At 37.5% G+C, this 18,322-nt stretch overlaps 1 protein-coding gene across 28 annotated transcripts in view; it reads left to right on the top strand.

The window, feature by feature from the left end:
- FHIT (fragile histidine triad diadenosine triphosphatase) overlaps nt 1-18,322 on the top strand; it is a 1,435,777-nt gene that overhangs the window by 650,483 nt on the left and 766,972 nt on the right. For all 28 annotated transcript variants that reach the window (XM_079935606.1, XM_079935605.1, XM_079935595.1 and 25 more), the window contains one exon: nt 17,557-17,677. In XM_079935606.1, the coding sequence (XP_079791732.1) occupies nt 17,557-17,677 (121 nt within the window). The remainder of the gene's footprint in view (nt 1-17,556; nt 17,678-18,322) is intronic.

Here is an 18,322-nt window from a genome sequence, read left to right as displayed (position 1 = left end):
GAGGTCTTAGCTGATCATATGATATGAAATGATCAAGTCATTTCACTTCTATGGGTTTTGTTTCCTAAATATCTACTGTATAGGCTGTTGGGGTTTAAATGAGCTAATGCAGGTCAAGGGCTAACATAGGCCCTGGCACACAGGAGGATTCAATCCATGCTCATTTGTTGTCATTGGTGCAAGTCTCCTGCTGCTGTTGAAGGCTAGGAAGTCCAGGAAGGAATGGATTTCAGGTCAGTCCTGTCTTCCTCCATTGACTACAAAGACCTCCCTGTCATGTTTCAGGGGGGACCAGCTCATTCTTCAAACTGTATCTTTCTGTCTCCTATGGATCTGGGCCTGTCCTTAGGTGCTCAGAAAACTATTCAGCACCTCTCGTGTTTGAGGCAACATGCTGGACACTGTGGGAGATGTCAAGGAAGGTTTGTATAGGACAGATCACCCAGATGATTGCTTTTTTCCTTTTTTTTTTTTTTTTTTTTTTGTGGTACGCGGGCCTCTCACTGTTGTGGCCTCTCCTGTTGCGGAGCACAGGCTCCGGACGCAGAGGCTCAGCGGCCATGGCTCACGGGCCCAGCCACTCCGTGGCATGTGGGATCCTCCTGGACCGGGGCACGAATCCGTGTCCCCTGCATCGGCAGGCGGACTCTCAACCACTGCTCCACCAGGGAAGCCCTCACCCAGATGATTGTAAGAGCCTCATTTTTCTTTTGAAGTCATGCGGAGATCAAGAGAAGTAAGAAAATGACCAATTAGTCTTCCCTTTTGAGAACTCTCAGCTCCAGTGAGCTCTTATACAAGTGAGGAGGAGGACAAGGAAGAATGAAACAGTACAGCCTTATTATAAGGGAGGCAATAGCCAGTATGTAAATGAGTACACCACGCAGGAAAGCTGCTTTGAGTCAGTGTGAATCATAAGACCAAAGTGAATGCACAATAGCCCCCCTGCGAACTCCAGCTCTCCTGAAGAAGCTTGCCTATAGAAAGAAACATCCCGCCTGGCCTGAACAATGGAGCCACGTGATGGGATTCAGGTGTGGATCTCAGTCTGCATGCTCGTTAGTGCTCGATGATGCTCCCCTGTAGGCAGTTGGAGCCTCATTACTGTTTGTAGGAGTAAGCTAATAATTAAGAGTTCTGAGATTCCAAATGGTGACAAATAGAATGAAGCAGTAATGAGATGGATGGGAATGGAGATCCCCTGATGAGTGCCGATCATGGTGAGGGACGAGGACATGAAAAAAGACACCATTGCCACTCCTAGAGATACTGAGAAATACCTGTTGGTCTGTGGCACAGGGAAATGGGAAGGCATTTATCAGGCACTAAAAAGTGAAGCTACCCTGGATGGAACCTTGGATAAGGCTGTGCTGCAAAATCCGTTCTGGAGGGAAGATGGGTTAAGACTTGGACTGACTTCAAATTCATGTTTTATATTTTGTGGTAGTGAAATATGCAGAAGTGGGAGTGGGGAGGAGCCCTGCTTCAAGATCCTGTGAGAATTTCTCTTGATTATCTGCTGCTGCAACAGGTCTGACGATGTTGGTTCTAATGAGAACCTAATATCGAGACTATAGTTTGACTTTTTGTGATTTCATTTAACCAACATCTTCTGAGGACTGGGAGAAGCCAGTTGGATGGGTGGTCTGGAGTGGCCTTGAGTTCAAGACCTTGAACTTAGATCTTACCATTAAATGAGCTTCCCATATGCTGGTGAACAGGATTGAAGGAAGATCCTTCATACAGTTCTGAACTTGTACCTTCACTGGATCATACAACCTGAGGTAGACTGTTAATAGGTTTCATCCTTCATGTAATTATCTTCTGAATAGCACAATTAGAAATTGCAGAATATGGTAGCACACTTAAAATAGAAGTACGTCCATCTATAAATGGCTAGTGACACGTAGCTATAATCGACACTAAGTAGCCTTACCATTCCATTTTTAGTGAAAACCTATGAGTGGCATCGCTTCACCACAAAAAATCAGGAATTCCACATTAGTTAAAAAAAATTGTTTTAAAAAGTAAAGAACCCTGGATGTCTCTTAACCTCTGAGAGGCCTGTGCCCTGATGAAGGGATGCTAACATGTGGTTCCAGCTTCTGGAAGATTGCGGTTGATAGGTTTACCATACCAGCCATTGGCACCAGTTCTGAGTTGATGTCCTCACATGTCTATCCATGGAGATGAACTCTTAAAAATCTTCTATGGCTATGTAAAAACTACAGTATTAATGGGAATGCGGTAGAAAATGATTACTCCAGAAAGATACATGACATTAAGGTGATTTTTCAATCTGTAATTCTTTTTCTTAAGTATTGTTTTAATATCATAACCTGTAAGTTCCCTTCTGCCATTGCTGTTCCTATGAAGATACAGTTTGGGTTACTTCTCCTGTTAAGATGAATCTCAGTTTGCATCAGACTGAGAAGTCATGCCATACTTAGTCCTTCAGTTGAGAAATCTTCCTTTTTATTCAGGCTTCTCTCTTTGCCACTCGAGCTGGCTATCTACAAGCACAGGCTGTTGATTTTCTAAATGGCTCTAGACCTCGATGCTGGTGTTAAAGACCTTCACCATCTGTATTTGCTTTGACAGGATACATTTTTTAAATGACATAAGTAATTTTAAATTTGATACATTTTTGTACGCATGGTACTGTGTTTAATACTCAAGGTCAAGTTGAAATGTAAAACACATAGAAGTCACTCATTCATTCCCTGTATCTTTCTCTACTTGATGAAAGGAACTTTAGGAGCAATTTTTTTTTTTTTTTTTTTAAAGGTGGGCTCTTTTTGAAGAGCATCCCTCCAGTGGATCAGTGGGAGAAGGGGGCTGGCAATTCACATTACACAAGGGTATTTGAAAAAATTCCCTTCAAATAGCTTCTCCAGTGCCTAGTCATAGTAGAAAGTAAAAGTATGCAGAAAAGGTAGTAGAATTGATTCTAAACCCATTTTCTCAGAGGAAAATCATTCTTAATTTTTAAATTTCCTATATGTAAATGTATACACAGAAATGATTTTAAAATAGTTTAATATGTATGCTCACTATTCTTTGAAAATAAATGACATATTTATGTAGCATGAATATAAAGCTCTATTATATCTATATAAATACAAGGTTATATATAATTATATAAATACGAGATTATACATGTTATAATTATATAAATATAAGGTTATGTATTTCATAAATACAAGGTTTTGTCTTCCTTATTTGTATTTCATTCTCTCATTGGATGAATTACCTACAAAGCCGATGTCATTATTGAGGGGTGGGTGGTGGCAAGAATGTAATAGGTCCAAAGAGCTCTGGGGCACTTCAGGGAGTAGGTGTAAATACTTGTCTGGAAATTGGCAATGAATGGGCAGGAATAAGGGGCTCTTGGCCCTCACTGCACATTAGAATTACCATGGGAACTCTGAAAAACAACAAAACTAAAAAAGACCCTGATGCCCAGGTCTCAGCCAGACCAATTAAAATGAAATATATGGGAGTGGGCTGTTGGTGAGTATGTTGAGAAATTGGAGCCTTAATTCATTGATGGTGGTCATGTAAAATGATGGAGTCACTAAAGAAAACAGTTTAGGCATTCCTTAAAAGTTAAAGAGTTTCCATAGGACCCAGCAATGCTACTCCTGAGTATATCCCCAAGAGAACTGAAAACATAGATCCACATAAAAGCTTGTGCCTGAATGTTCATAGGAGCACTGTTCATAATAGCCAAAATGTAGAAACAACCCAAATGTCCATAAACTGATTAATAGATTAAAAAAATGTAGAATATACTTAAAATGGGATATTATTCAGTCTTTAAAAGGAATCAGCTACTGAAAAATGCTACATGGATGAGCCCTGAAAACATTATGCTAAGTGAACCAGACACAAAAGGGTACATACTATATGATTCTTTCTATATGAAATGTTTAGAATAGACAAATCCATAGAGACAAAATAGATTAATGTTTTCCAGGGGCTGCAGGGAGGGGTAAACGTGGATCAACTACCTGGAGTTTCTTTTGGGGGTAATGAAAATATTCAGAAATTAGATAGTAGTGATACTTGCACAACTTTGTGAATGTACTGAAAACCACTGGATTATACGCTTTAAAATGGTAAACTTTATGGTATAGGAATTGTATCTGAAGTTTAAAAAAATCTTAGGAAAGGAAACTTGAGCACGAGGACCTTTTGTAAGCTCCTGAGATGATTTTAATGTACAATAATAAATACCTTTTTTTTTTAAAATTGAAATTTGAAAACTGAACACACTGTAGCTTAAATCTTCTTCATCATGAGCTTCTCATCGCTCACTGACTGCAGCACCAATCAAGGCCCTGCATGATCTGGTCCCTGCCTACCTTTCAAACCCATCTCCTCACTTCTTTGTCTTGCTTTTTATTCTCAGACTCCACCATCCCACTGTTCCTTCCATTCCTCTAAGACCTTAAGCTCCTTCTTGTGTTGGCATTTGCTGTTTCCTCCACCGGGAACCTTCTGTCCGCAGATACTCAGATATAGTGGGCTCTTCCTCATTCAAATCCCAGATCAAATGTTAGGTTCCCTTTCCATTGACATTAAACCAGCCACTTGCACCTTGTTCAGGTCACTACCTGTTTTTGCTCCCTGATTATTTCCTTCACAATCAGAAATGTTTTTGCTTGCTGACTGGTTTGTGGTCTCCACCACTTACCGTTCCTTCTTACCCTGCCCCTAGAATGCTCCGTGAGTGTAGGGGCTGGTACTTTCACCCCTAGAATAGTACCTAGAATATTACAAGTACATAATATTTGTTGAATGAATAAATAAGTGATCAGAGTTTAAGGAGCAACCATTTGAAGGAAAGATTATTTCAGTGTAATCAATCCCTGAAAATCTTTGTTGGAGAAGGGGAAGGAACCAGTGAGAGTAAGATTAGAGATGCTACATAAGCACATGTTGGAAAACAAAGTGATGGGAGGGGAGCAGAGTAGTTGATGAAGTGAGATCTTGAAGAAGTAGTTTGCATTTTCAAATACCTGTGTGTTTCCTGTTTATAAATAGTTGAGCTTCAGTATTTTTTTTTTTGACTTCTTAAAAATTGAAAAATTTTCTTCAGTGACACCATGGGTTGATGACTTAATACACTTTACTAAAATTTGGGTTTTTTTCTTTGTATAAAAATGTTACAGGTACACTTTTGTTTGCTTGAATTCTGAGACACTTTAAGCTGTCTTCTCCTTTTGTTCTTGTTATCTTCCTGTGGGGTATTCTTAGGCTGTCTTTTGTGGAATTTTCATGTGTGCCTGTAAGCTTAGAATGTTTTATAAATTATCTAAACCTGAATATATGTCTCCAGCTATCCATTTATGTACGTTGATTGTTTTCCAAGTCATCAATAAAATTTGTTTGAGAGCCTGGCCAGCTGAAAGCGTCAGTTAGATGACAAGTAATTTTTCCTGTTGTTAGTCTTGGGATCCATTAGCCAGCAGCTTTCAAATGTATTTACTTTTTTGGTTAACATTTGGTTGTCCTGTTTTTAAATGAAGTGAATTGAAATAGAAACATATTTACTCATCAGTAGAAGTGTCTAGAGTTACTTGCAGTATGGCTTCTTCTGACCCCCAAAAAGGATTGGTCATGCTTTCTAGGGTTGGCTTAGAGTTCTGCTATTTGCTGAGTCATGTCAGGATATAAAAATGACAGATTATTTTTAAAGTAAGTCCTATCACTCCCAGCCATAATGGAATAACATGTTTATTTTTCAAGGGAAAAAAAATATATACAAGTTTTTCATTCTTTAAACCAGAAGAACATTATCTCCTTTTCATCATGTCTGGCTCCTTGGTTGCCTAGGAGATGTCAGTTTTCATGATTGCTAAAGCAGATTGCTTTAGCTAGGATAGTTAGAAGAAGTCATTTCTCACTATATCATATTCCTAAATAATAACAAATTTTTGTTAGTGATTTGGAGAATCAGAATGCCCAGTGCTGACAAAATTATGGGGAAATGGCCCTTCTCCCTGTACTACTACCAAATGTAAATTTGTGGAAGCATTTCCTGAGAGATATTCGGCAGTACATATCAATAGCCTTGAAGAGTCAGTATCCTTTGAACACAGTGATTCTCAAATCTAGGAATTGATACATGAGAAGTAAAGAGTTGCATAAATGTCGATGTATGAAGGACCTTCCTCATAGGATTTTTAGGAGGATTTTGAAGAAATTGCTTAGAATGAGGTAAGTAGGGAGTAACTGTTAGCTGTTACGTCTATTTAATCAGATATTGCTCTGTCTCTAGAATAGAGAGGTTGACAATCATCTAATGGTAGTGTAGTGCCAAAATGTGTTTTTTTAAAAAATTTTGCTTAACTAAAAATTATGTGCCATTTATATGAAAAGCACTATTCCAAGCAACTTGCCATTAACTTGCTTACTAGTTGACAAATCACAACTGTTTACTGAATAAAATTGGCCTTTACTTTTTGCCAGGGTAAAATACTAACAACAATACGATGACTGGCATTTATCGTATACTTATTAAATGCTTTACGTGTGTCCTTGGGAAGTGTTATTGTTATCTCCATCTCACAGACTGACCCTTGAGCTGTATTCTTTATTATTTTTTTAAATTAATTTTTATTGGAGTATAGTTGCTTTACAATGTTGTGTTAGTTTCTGCTATACAGCAAAGTGAATCAGTCATACGTATACATATATCCCCTCTTTTTTGTATTTCCTTCCCATTTAGGTCACACAGAGCACCGAGTACAGTTCCCTGTACTTTGAGCTGTGTTCTTAACCTCATCACCCTAGAGGTTCTGCTAGAGAGTTGGGCTAAGGATGGAGAATTCTATTCAAAAATCTGTTGTTTTAGAAAGCTCCCAAGATAATTTCAATAAACCTAGCTTTGGAACTAGTGCTTGGGGGAAGTACTTATCAAACTTTAATGTGCATATAACACAACTGGGAAGCTTGTTAAAATACAGATTGATGCAGTAGATTTGGGGTGGAGCCTGGGAATATGCATTTCTAACAACTCTCAGGTAAAGCAGAGGTGGTTGACAAGCAGACCACACTTCGAGTAGCCAGCCTGCTATGTGGCTTGTGAAAATATTCAGACTTTTCACTTGTCGCAAAGAAATCCTTCACTGTAGGGAAAGGTAATCATGGGATAGTGGTCTGTGGTCTGGTGGTTAGGATTTCACATCCTCAAGAGCATGGCCTGTTTTGCTGCAGTCCTGAGTTTCTCAAACTTGAGTTGTTGGGTTTTGAAGATTAACATTCGCAAAAAGGAGTTTATATTTTGCGTTTCCATTTAGTGAAATAATATGAAAATAACAAACAGGCATATATTTTGGATCACCAGTTGACTGTCTTAGAGTATTGCCATGTGGTTTTGGCACCAAGGAATCCCCTAAAGTGACAACTAACTTTAATTCATCATTTCTGAAGGTGGGGTTCCTGAAGTCCTAAATTCCCAAGTTTGAGAAATTCTTAAATAGTCTCCTGTATAAATAGTATCCTCTAAAGGAGACCTTCTAAGGATCAGAGTGACTTTGAGTAAGCCATTTGACTTGCTAGACTTACTCAACATCTCTAAAATGAGAGGACTAGGTCTAAGTCATCTTTTTGGTCCTTTTCTGCTCAAAAATTCTAGGGTTGACTTTCCTTTTTCTTATTTTTTTGGTTTGTTTTTAATGAAGTACAGTTGATTTACAGTGTTGTGCAGTCTCTGCGTACAGCAAAGTGACTCAGTTATACACATATATTCTTTTCTTTACATTCTTTTCCATTATGGTTTATCACAGGATATTGAATATAGTTCACTGTGCTATACACTAGGACCTTGTTGTTTATCCATTCTATATATAATAGTTTACATCTGCTAATCCCAAACTCCCAATCCATCTCTCCCTCAACCCCCTCCCCCTTGGTTCTCTATGTCTGTGAGTCTGTTTCTGTTTTGTAGATAGGTTCATGTGTGTCATAGTTTAGATTCCACATATAAGTGATATCATATGGTATTTGTCTTTCTCTTTCTGACTTACTTCACTTAGTATGAGAATCTCTAGTTGCATCCTAGGGTTGACTTTTCTTTTTTGAGACAACGTTAGGAGAGTATGGCACTTATCTTAGTTGGACATTAACATAACATTTGCCGGCATATCAGGAAGAAACCTGATCTACTCGGAAGTGAGCCCTTGTTATCTACTGTTGTTACTGGGGGAAATTCCACATTCTGGGACATTTTCTTTTGTGGCTGTTGAACCTTTTTCCACTGCAAGTTAGGTTGCCTATCTAGCCCTATCAAAAAATGGCCAATCAAATTCACCAACTCACAAAATTAAGTGTGAATAGTAGAGACCTTTTCATTACTTATAGAAGGTAGAGAGGTCAAGAGAAGGTACAGATAACTTTTGTAGCTGAAAAGATGGGAAATGGAGACTCATTAAATACCTGGAAGTCACATATTTTTAGTTCAAAACAAGTTGTTACTAAGGAGTACAAATTTAAAAATTAATTGGCTAAAAACATGACTTTTGTTTTCATTAATATACTCTGTCATTGTCTATATAGAGACTCATGCAGGCCTCAGTCACTGTTTCTGGAATGAGCCTAGTCCCTTCTATGTCTGTCTTAGCTAAGGCCCACTAATAAGACCAAGGCCCTAAACCTTAGACTGAGGTCCCAAACTCAGTACTTTGTTCTCTGGATGCCAGAAGCCATCATCTTCACCTTTATTAAGAAACAGATCCCAGGAGATGATTTTCCCCTGAGAATCCCACAGAATATTGGTACATCCAGCCGCCTTGTTTGGTTAAAAAAAAAATCAGCAATTTTACTTTAGCTTAAAATAAAATTGCTTTCTGCAGTTTTCATGTGAGAGGAAACTATTTAATATTTATCTCAGCCTTGCAGACAGTTTCCGATCCTGGAGTTGCAGGAATCTTCCCATCACACAATATTGGCCCTTATACTTCTCTCTACCTTTGTTCCGTTTATAGTTCCTGGAGTATTTTTTTCTCCACTGAAATTAAAACTTGAGGAAGCATGTCTGCTAGCAGCACAAGTGGGCAGAATTTTACCACAATTGAAGAGGCAGAATTGGATTTGAGCAAGGAAATATTAAAATATTACCATTTGGGGCTGCCTGTGTCATGTGACAGACATAGTGAGATTTGCATCATATACTCTGTCAACCATTTTTTAAATTTTTATTTTATTGAAGTATAGGTAGTTTACAATGTTGTGTTAGTTTCAAGTATACAGCAAAATGATTCAGTTTTATATATATAGGGTTGGCTAAAAAGTTCATTTGGGTTTTTCATAACATCTTAGGGAAAAACCTGAATGAAGTTTTTGGCCAACCCAATATATACATATATATATATACACATATATATATACGTGTGTGTGTATATATATGTATATGTGTATGTATGTGTATATATATATACACATGCACACACACATATACAAAAATATATGTATATATTCTTTATCAGATTCTTTTCCATTATAGGTTATTACAAGATACTGAGTAAAGTTTCCTGTGCTATACAGTATCTGTCATCCATTAGTTTCAGGTGAGATATCTGAGGGTGAGAAGTTCGGTGAATTGCTGAGGATCAGGGATTGATAGAACCAAGACTCAAGTGCATGTGCTTTGAATACTCATTCCACCTCTTCATGCTTCCTCTCGACAAAGGGTAGTTTGTGAGTTGTGTAGGCATACCAAAAGGGAAGGAGCAGTGAAGAGGGCGGTTAACATGTCAAATTGTTGGCAGGCTGAACTCATGAGAAGAAATGCGCTAGAAATAAATGAGCTCATTGGCAAGAGTAATGCCTGAGAAGGAGGGAAGTGAGAGACAGGGTAGCCTCGAGTAGAGGACAGATGGGTCATAATTAAGCGTAATATGTAACACTAGGAACCAGCATTGTGGATGGCTTATATTCATGCTGATATTCATCAGCAGTCAGATGGATTGAGGCTGTCTCCCAAAGGTGTCAGGAAGAAAAAAAATATGAGAAGACTGAAGAAAGACTTGAGAGGGAGAAGGAAGAGAAGGGTTAGATATGTCGGAGAGGGAAAAATTTCCCCGTCTACCCCTCTTGAATTCTGGTGGCCAGACTAATGACAAAATTGATAACGAGAGAGATTAACAGGAGAAAAAGAAACAAATTTTAGTTCATGTGCATGGTGGTCTAGGACCTAAGAAGTGGCCAGAGCAGGCAGCTTTTATACTTTTTAGACAAAGAAACAATAAATTTGTGAGGAACTGAAAGGACAAAGAAACAAGTTTTGGATGTTCAATCAGTGAAGAATCTAAACAGAGTTTGGGCTCCGGGTAGTAAATTAAAGAAGTAACAAGGTTTGTTTATGCAGGCTTCTTGGCCTGAATTCCCTGTCTCTGGAGATGAGGGTGTTCTTCTACCTCTCGATGCCAGCAAAGCACCTTTCATAAGGGAGATTTATTTCCTGCTTTCACGGAGACAGAAAGGAGGGTTAGAGTGTCCCACTTGCATTGGCCATTTCTTAAGTAGCTTTAATACAAAATAATCCGTATGTCACTGAGGCACATTTTGGGGTGACCTTCCAGAACCCCAGCAGATAGAATCCCTGGAAGGCAGAGAAATAAACTGAGGTCAGGGAATATTTGAAAAAAATAATGACCAAGAATATAAAGAATCCCCTGAAAACTGAAGACCTTATATGGAAAAGGTTAATAGACATCCAAACAGTAGGAATCAGGAAAGTTTTCTGTAATGGGTTGAATAATATCTCCGCTAAAAGGAACCTCAGAACTTAACCTTATTGGAAAATAAGATCTTTGCAGATATAATTAGTTAAGATGAAGTTATACTGGATTGGAGGGGGTCCTAAATCCAATGACTTGTGTCTTTGTAAGAAGAGGACACACAGAGAAGACAGCAATGACAACTTTAGTTTCTAGGAATATTATAGGGTAGATAATTGGAAAATTGTCCACTAAAAAAAATTTTTGAAATATACAAATATTCACTCAAAGGCATAGTTGAGCTTTGGAAAAAAGGTGCGGGATGGGAGGCAAAAACCAAAGAGGGAGCTAAAATTCATAAGGGGAAGTAGTCCAGAGCCCATTGCTGCCTGGTGTAAGGGGATGTCTGTGGACCTTTGAAAATAAGATAAATGAAAAATATCACTGGAGTGAGCAGTGGCCAAAAAACAAAACCAGCATATCAATAACTATTTGAAATTATAACACTATATTATTTTAAAAGATCAGAAATTGGACAAGGGGAAGGTGGAGGATGAGATCTGAGAGATCCAAGGTGGTAAGTAGATGCTAAGGACAGAGATAGGGATCTACTTTTAGATATTGACAGGGAAATTGAGCGTTAGTATGGATTGTAATAAGATAATAACCACTACTGAAACAAAATAGAATGTTTTATTTTTGTACAGTAGGAAAAAACTTGATCTACCTGGAAGGTAGGAAGGAGAAAAAAGTGGAACAAAAAGATGAAATAGTATGGAGGTTAAACTAATCAAGACAGATCGTCCAATGGATAGAAAGCTAAATGCTATAATGTTTATAAAAAATTTTTAAAAGGACACAGATTGAAGATAAGGGGATGGAAAAATTTACTGTTGTAAAATACAAAATGAAAAAGGAACAATAGATCAAGGGAATAAAATAAGCAGGGACTTATGCACGTGCCATAATATAGTAAGCAGTAATTTCTGGCATTTGACATTGATTAAGCAATTGCAGTTAGAAATCTAACGCAGTGTTTTCAGAAACTGATGAAACAATTAAGACAAAAAGTAAGCGGAGGAAGATTTGGATGACAAACAGTGAATTTGCTCTACCACGTATGTAGAACTGCTTAGTCAACAAATGCAGCATATATTTTGTAGGGCATGTGGATTAGGCCCATGCTTCAACTTTTAATGCACCAGGAAGGAAGCCTCAAATTCTAATAAATCAACACTGTCGAGGTTCTATTCTCTAACTATAGTGCTTTAAAATCACTCATTATTAATAGAAAGATAGCAAATGCATTCCGTACGTTGGAAATGAAAAGACACACTATGAAATAACCCTCAGGTTAAATAGGAAATGATAACAAGAATAGCACAGTTTTAAAGCTGAGTGATAATAAAAGCACAATAGTTCACAATTTGAGAGAGACAGCTAATGGAGTACTTTGATGGCAATATATAGCTTTTGTTACAGAAGAGAGAACTAGAAAGTCTGCAACTTCACAAGCTCAATGTTTGACTCGAGTAATTAGAAAAACTGCAACATGGTAAATCTTAAGAAATAAGGAAGGAAAAAAAAAGGGGGACACAAATATAAACACAGAAATTAAGGAACAAAATAGAGAAAATTAATAAAAACAAAGAACCAAAAAATGGTCCTTTGAAAAATTTCATAGGCTAGATATAATAATCTGTTAAAAATATATATAAATTTTTACCAGTACAGATGAACACAAGTGAAAAGGATATATGGCTAAAAAATTAATGCAAGAAAACACTTAACAACCATTAAATAAATTGTAATGATAATCAGAACTACACATCCCTGAAATATAAAAAGAGGCCCAGACGGTTTGACAAGCAAGTTCTATTTAATTCTCAAGGAACAGAAAATCCTGTTCATAAAACTTCATATAGAGCAAAGAAAGAAGCCAAGCCATTAAGTTTAATTTTGAAAACAAAAAACAGGTAAAAAATATTGGCCAACTTGACTCATGACATTGAAAAACACAGAGAATTCAAATTTAGCAAGTTATTAAAAAATAGTACATTGTGACTAAGTTGAATTAATCATAAAAGTGAAAGGATGTTTCACTGTTTAAAAAAATCTTTCACTGTAATTTACCACATTAATGGCAAAGAATGAGAGATTGGGTGATCAATGATAAAGAAAAAGCATTTAATAAAGTTAAGTTTTGTTTTTCCAGATGAAATCAACTCTTTTGAGCAAACTTGAAATAGGGAATTTTTTAGCTTTTTAAAGGCTTTCTCCTAAAAACCTATTGCAGATGTCATTTTTAATGGAGAAAACAAAACTTGAAACTCATTCCTGTTAAGATTGGGAGCAAGACAAGAATGCCTATGTTGCTTCTACTTACCAACGTATTACCAGATACCTGACCAATGCAGTAAGACAAATACAAGTAGAATAAGTGAAATGAAATATATAATTATTATTTCTAAGTAAAATCATTTATATAGAAAACCAAAGAGAATCAGCTGAAACTATTAACAGCAATAAAAGAGTTCATCTAGGTTGCCAGCTTATAAGAACAACATAAAAAAATCAATAGCTGTTGTCTGTATTGGGAGTAACCAATTATAAACTATGATGATGATAGGATACCATTTACAATACTGACATAAACTAAAAGCTATCTAGGAATAAATCTAAGAAAGAATTCATAAAACATATAAGGGAAATTTAAAACCCTATTACAAGAGTTTTATTTTAGTATTATAGAGCATAAATGTAGCATTTATAAATGGATTGGTTGAATATTGTGAAGATGTCATATTTAGCCCATTAAAATTTAAATTCAGTGCAATTCTAATCAATGCCTGAGCAAGAGTCTTTTTGAAGGGGTGTAGTTGAATCTAAAATTTATTTGAGAGAATAAATAAAGAAGCACCTTCTCTTTACAAAGCATGAACATTATACAGCAGGAGTTGGCAAACTACAGTCCACAAACCAAATCCAGGCTGCTGCCTCTTCTTACAAATAAAGTTTTATTGGGACACAGCCACATCCATTCCTTTATTTATTGTCTATGGTTGCTTTCATACTTCCATGATAGGGTTGAGTAGTTACAACAGACTGAATCTGACCCTTTAGAGAAAAAAAATTGTCTCCCCTTGTTCTCCAGCATCTAGCACAGAAACAGAATATAATAAAGTCCAGACTCACCCCTGTGTACATATGGGAACTCAGTGTTATCATTCACTCCTGTGTACATATGGGAACTCAGTGTTATCATTCCCAGCAATTGGTGCTAGGAAATTTGGCTCACAAAATGAGAAAAATGAAACCATTTCTGTACTTCATACCATAAACAAAGCTCCAAGTAGATTAAGTACCTAACTGTTAAGAATGAAAATATTTATAAAGCTGATAGATGAAAATTTAAGAATACATTTTTTTTTTTTTTGGCGGTACGTGGGCCTCTCACCGTTGTGGCCTCTCCCGTTGCGGAGCACAGGCTCCGGACGCACAGGCTCCAGACGTGCAGGCTCAGTGGCCATGGCTCACGGGCCCATCCGCTCCGCAGCATGTGGGATCTTCCCGGACCGGGGCACAAACCCGCATCCCCTGCATTGGCAGGTGGACTCTCAACCACTGCGCCACCAGGGAAGCCCAAGAATACATTTTTGTAACCTTATGGTAGAGAAGTGTTAGTTTCACAATATTCACAGAGAACAAACCATAAAAAAAATTGAATACATCAAGATGAATGCTTTTTGTCCAAAGGAGTGTACGATAGAAAAACTAACAGATGGTGAAAATACAACTGTCATGTTTAATAGACCAAGATCAATATTTAAATATATAAGGGACTCCAGAAAAATCCAAAAATAGGAGGGAAGAAACCAATACAAAAGAGGGCAAAGTACGAATTGGCGATTCATAGAAGGAGAAACATGCACATACACATATCACATTGGAGACAAGCTAATTAAAAATAAAAGATGCCTTTTGCCTATCAATAAACCTTGGAAATCAGATACTGCCAAGTGTTGGCAAAGATGTGGGAAAATAGAAATCTGCATATATTGCTTCAAGGATTGCAAAATGGTGCATATTTTTAAAAATCTAAGTATGTATCAATACCTAAGGTAAAACCCAATAATAGGACTCTAGCTTAGACACCCAGGGAAATACACGTAAGTATGGTCATTAGTGTTATTTGTGGTGAAAGACTGGAGAAAGCTAGTTCTTCAGTACTAAAAGAATGGACAAGAAAAATGACAGTGGAATGCAGTGAGAGAATAAGCAGTGAGAAAGAGTAAATTACATCTGTTTATAACAACATGAATGAGTCTGTAAAACAGTGTTGAGAGAAAAAGGCAGAATGAGTTTTAAAGCACGATACAACTTCTGTACAAATTTAAAAAGTACGTACAAGAGCCCTATATATGTTTGATGTATAAAATATTTATAAAACTGCCGTGAAGCTTATAAATACATTAATTATATTTAAAAAAATGAAGCCCTGTCGTGGGAGAGGAAGGAACGAGTTTGGGCATAGAGGAAGAAATGAAAATGATGATAAGAAGAAAAATGAAATCTAGAGGAGAGCCTTTCATGGACTCATAGAAGTAGCTCATCAGCTAGAACCTATGCTTAAGTCAACTCTGTACAATTATCTGTTAGAGGAAACAAACTCCAGGGGCATATAATCCTTCCAGCACTGTTAGATCCAGGTGCTCAAACAGTGTCGTCAGGTATGGGTCTCTGTGTATCTTGGCTTTCCTAGCCTCCGTGTTGGCTCTAATATCAGACAGCCTCTTGTTGGTATATGCTCTAGCTCTTCCAGGTTCATGTCCTACCAGTTTGGCATCTTAGAAGAAAGAAAGCCCTTTCCCCATAGTATCAGCAGTAATCCTTCCATGGATATCCTTCCTTTGATTGGCTCGTTTTTTGTCCTGTGTCCACTCCTGAATCACTCATGTGACAAAAGACTACTGATGCCTGGGTCACTTTCCCATCCCTAGAACCAGGCAGTAGGAGTGGCCCAACATATGGAATATGGTGGGGTATTACCCACGGAAAAATTAGGGTGGTATGGCCAAAACTACAGAAAATGGATGCTGGGCAGGCAAAAAAAAAAAACCCAAAAAAACCCCACACAAATAGCTTTAGGGCACTTGAATCAATGCTGTTTGTAGGATGATTGAAATGAATTGCATGTTTATTCTAGAAAAACTGGAGGGAATAAATAAAGGTTAAATTCAGATATCTAAAGCACTTTCACTTGTATGATACTTGTTTCATAGAACCCTCAAGGCATAAATCCATCACAAAAAGATGGACTTAGTATGGAGGGCAACCTATAACTGCTGGAGCTGATAATCTTGGAAGGAATGGATAGTGAATGTCCTGTCACTGAGTATGTTCAAGCCTGGGCTAACAAGCTACCAGGCAAAGATTCTGCAGGAAAGGATTGGGAGAATAGTTGGGTTTGATCAGTGGTTCTGAATCATCCAGGCAGATTAAAGCATAGATTTCTGGGCCCTTCTCCCAGAGTTTCTGGTTTGATAGGTTTGGAGTAGGACTCAAGAATTTGCCTTTCTGATTTCCCCAGGTGATGTTGATGCTACTGCTCCAGGGAACACACCTTGAAAACCACTGGGTTAGATGATTTTCAACGTCCTTACTGACCTTTCTTTTTTGTGAGATGGTTGTAATTGTTCTAGAAACCAGTATTTGTGTCACTGAGGCAGAACTTCCATACTATTCCTTTGTACCTGAAATGTGTTAAGTTCCGGCTATTTGAGTGCTTCTAAAGTAGATGAATTTTGCATAGCCCTCTATCTTTTGGGTCATTGAGAATATTAGCATCATTAAACAATTGCACATTTATTGGTATGCTTTATAAAATGGTTCTCCATTTTCTGATGTCATCCTTTTTGTAGTCTTATTTCTATTTTCCCATGAGGGGTTCGATTTTCATCAGTTTTGTAGTAGGATGGTTCCTGAATTAGAAAAATGAAGTGATTTCCCAAGGAAGGTGCGTTTTAGTCATTCAGAAAGTAACGTTGTCATGTATAGGCACTGACTGATGGAAAATCATTCCTTGGTACCCTAGATGCCAAGTGTCAAATCTTGCTTTTCCCCTGTCTTCTCCCCACTACCTCAACCCATGGCTTTCTCCAGAAAAGAGGATATGCAACATTTCACATACCTTGCTGCATAATACATCTGCATCAACCAGGAATTGTTTTCATTTTGAACTCTATTTTGTCCCTTCTTTTTCCTCAATTTTTTTCGCTTTAAGTTTTGAAATTTTACTGTAATTCTCTGGGAGTACCCCACATGCTTTTGTAATTATACACAAGCTCAAACAGTGTTTATACTTTTTCTAAATTGCTTTTGTATAAACAAAGATAAAACCATTTGAGAAAAGGGAGTCCCCACAGGTACCTATTTAAGAATGAGAAGGTTTATAGTCAATGCTTAACCATAAAAATTTTCAGCTTAGCGAAGATGATGAAACAGATGGTTAAAAATAGTACCTGACAGATTGGACCTAGTGGATTTGGGTTAAGGTGGCTCCCCGAAGTGCAGAGGGGTTTAAGAAGACACATACAAGTTTTTGCTTGAAAACTGTAAATCCAACCAGCATAGAGAGAGTGGAATATTTTAGGAGGACTTACCCAGAATGCATCTTAGTGGACATTAAATGGGGAACAGCTTTAATGATGTCTTCTTTACAACTAAGAATCTGTAGTAATGGACTTTGTTTTCTTTAAAGTGGTATATGCGCTGAGTTTCTCAACTGAATTTTATAAATGTCCATTTTCTACATCATCTTCTCTTCCAGAATTCAAACCGTGAGGAAATGTCATTCAGATTCGGCCAACATCTCATCAAGCCCTCTGTGGTGTTTCTCAAAACAGAACTGTCCTTCGCCCTGGTGAACAGGAAACCTGTGGTACCTGGACGTATCCTTTTTTTTAAAGAGAAAAATTAGAAAGCCTCTTGATTCTAACAGACCAAGTAAATACAGGATTGACCTCGAGGATCTGTCCGAAAAGCTAAGCAAAGATCGTCCCCGCTCCCGCTTTGGAGGAACCAGGTAAGATGTTATTCACATTTATTCTGAATCCAGTTGGTGGCACCAGTAATATGCTTGATCACTGTTGCAGAACTTCTGAAAAGAGTTGCTTAGCAACCGTGGCTTTGGAGGTGATTTTTTGCTTGACCTTTTCACTATGGTAGCTGTGTAAATAAATAGGTGCTTCTAAAATGGACCCAATGAATATCCTGAGCACTTTGTTTTCAGTTATCAATTGGGAATTTTAATAGTAAGATAGAGATTGGGTGGCCCTCTTGTGATGTGGAAGTAAGGTTATGTGAAGATTATGTGAAGGTTTGAGACTGACTTGGTTTGTTTACCTCTTGGAGATCATTCAAGCTATGAATTTTAATTAAATTCAAACACATAAGTATACTTACAAAATATTTTTTTCACGTTAGGGTCTGAGATGGCATTTTCTCTTGGAAAACATCCCAGCTTCTAGATTGTTGCCCAGTGTCATTGGTGGTAGTGTATTTTATTTCCATTGACCATCAGTTTCAGTAGAAGC

This window comes from Stenella coeruleoalba, assembly GCF_951394435.1.
Source record: "Stenella coeruleoalba genome assembly, chromosome: 10".
In the NCBI taxonomy this organism is placed as follows: domain Eukaryota; kingdom Metazoa; phylum Chordata; class Mammalia; order Artiodactyla; family Delphinidae; genus Stenella; species Stenella coeruleoalba.
Note: the sequence above shows the minus strand (reverse complement) of the source record. Positions and strands in the feature narration are given on the sequence as shown.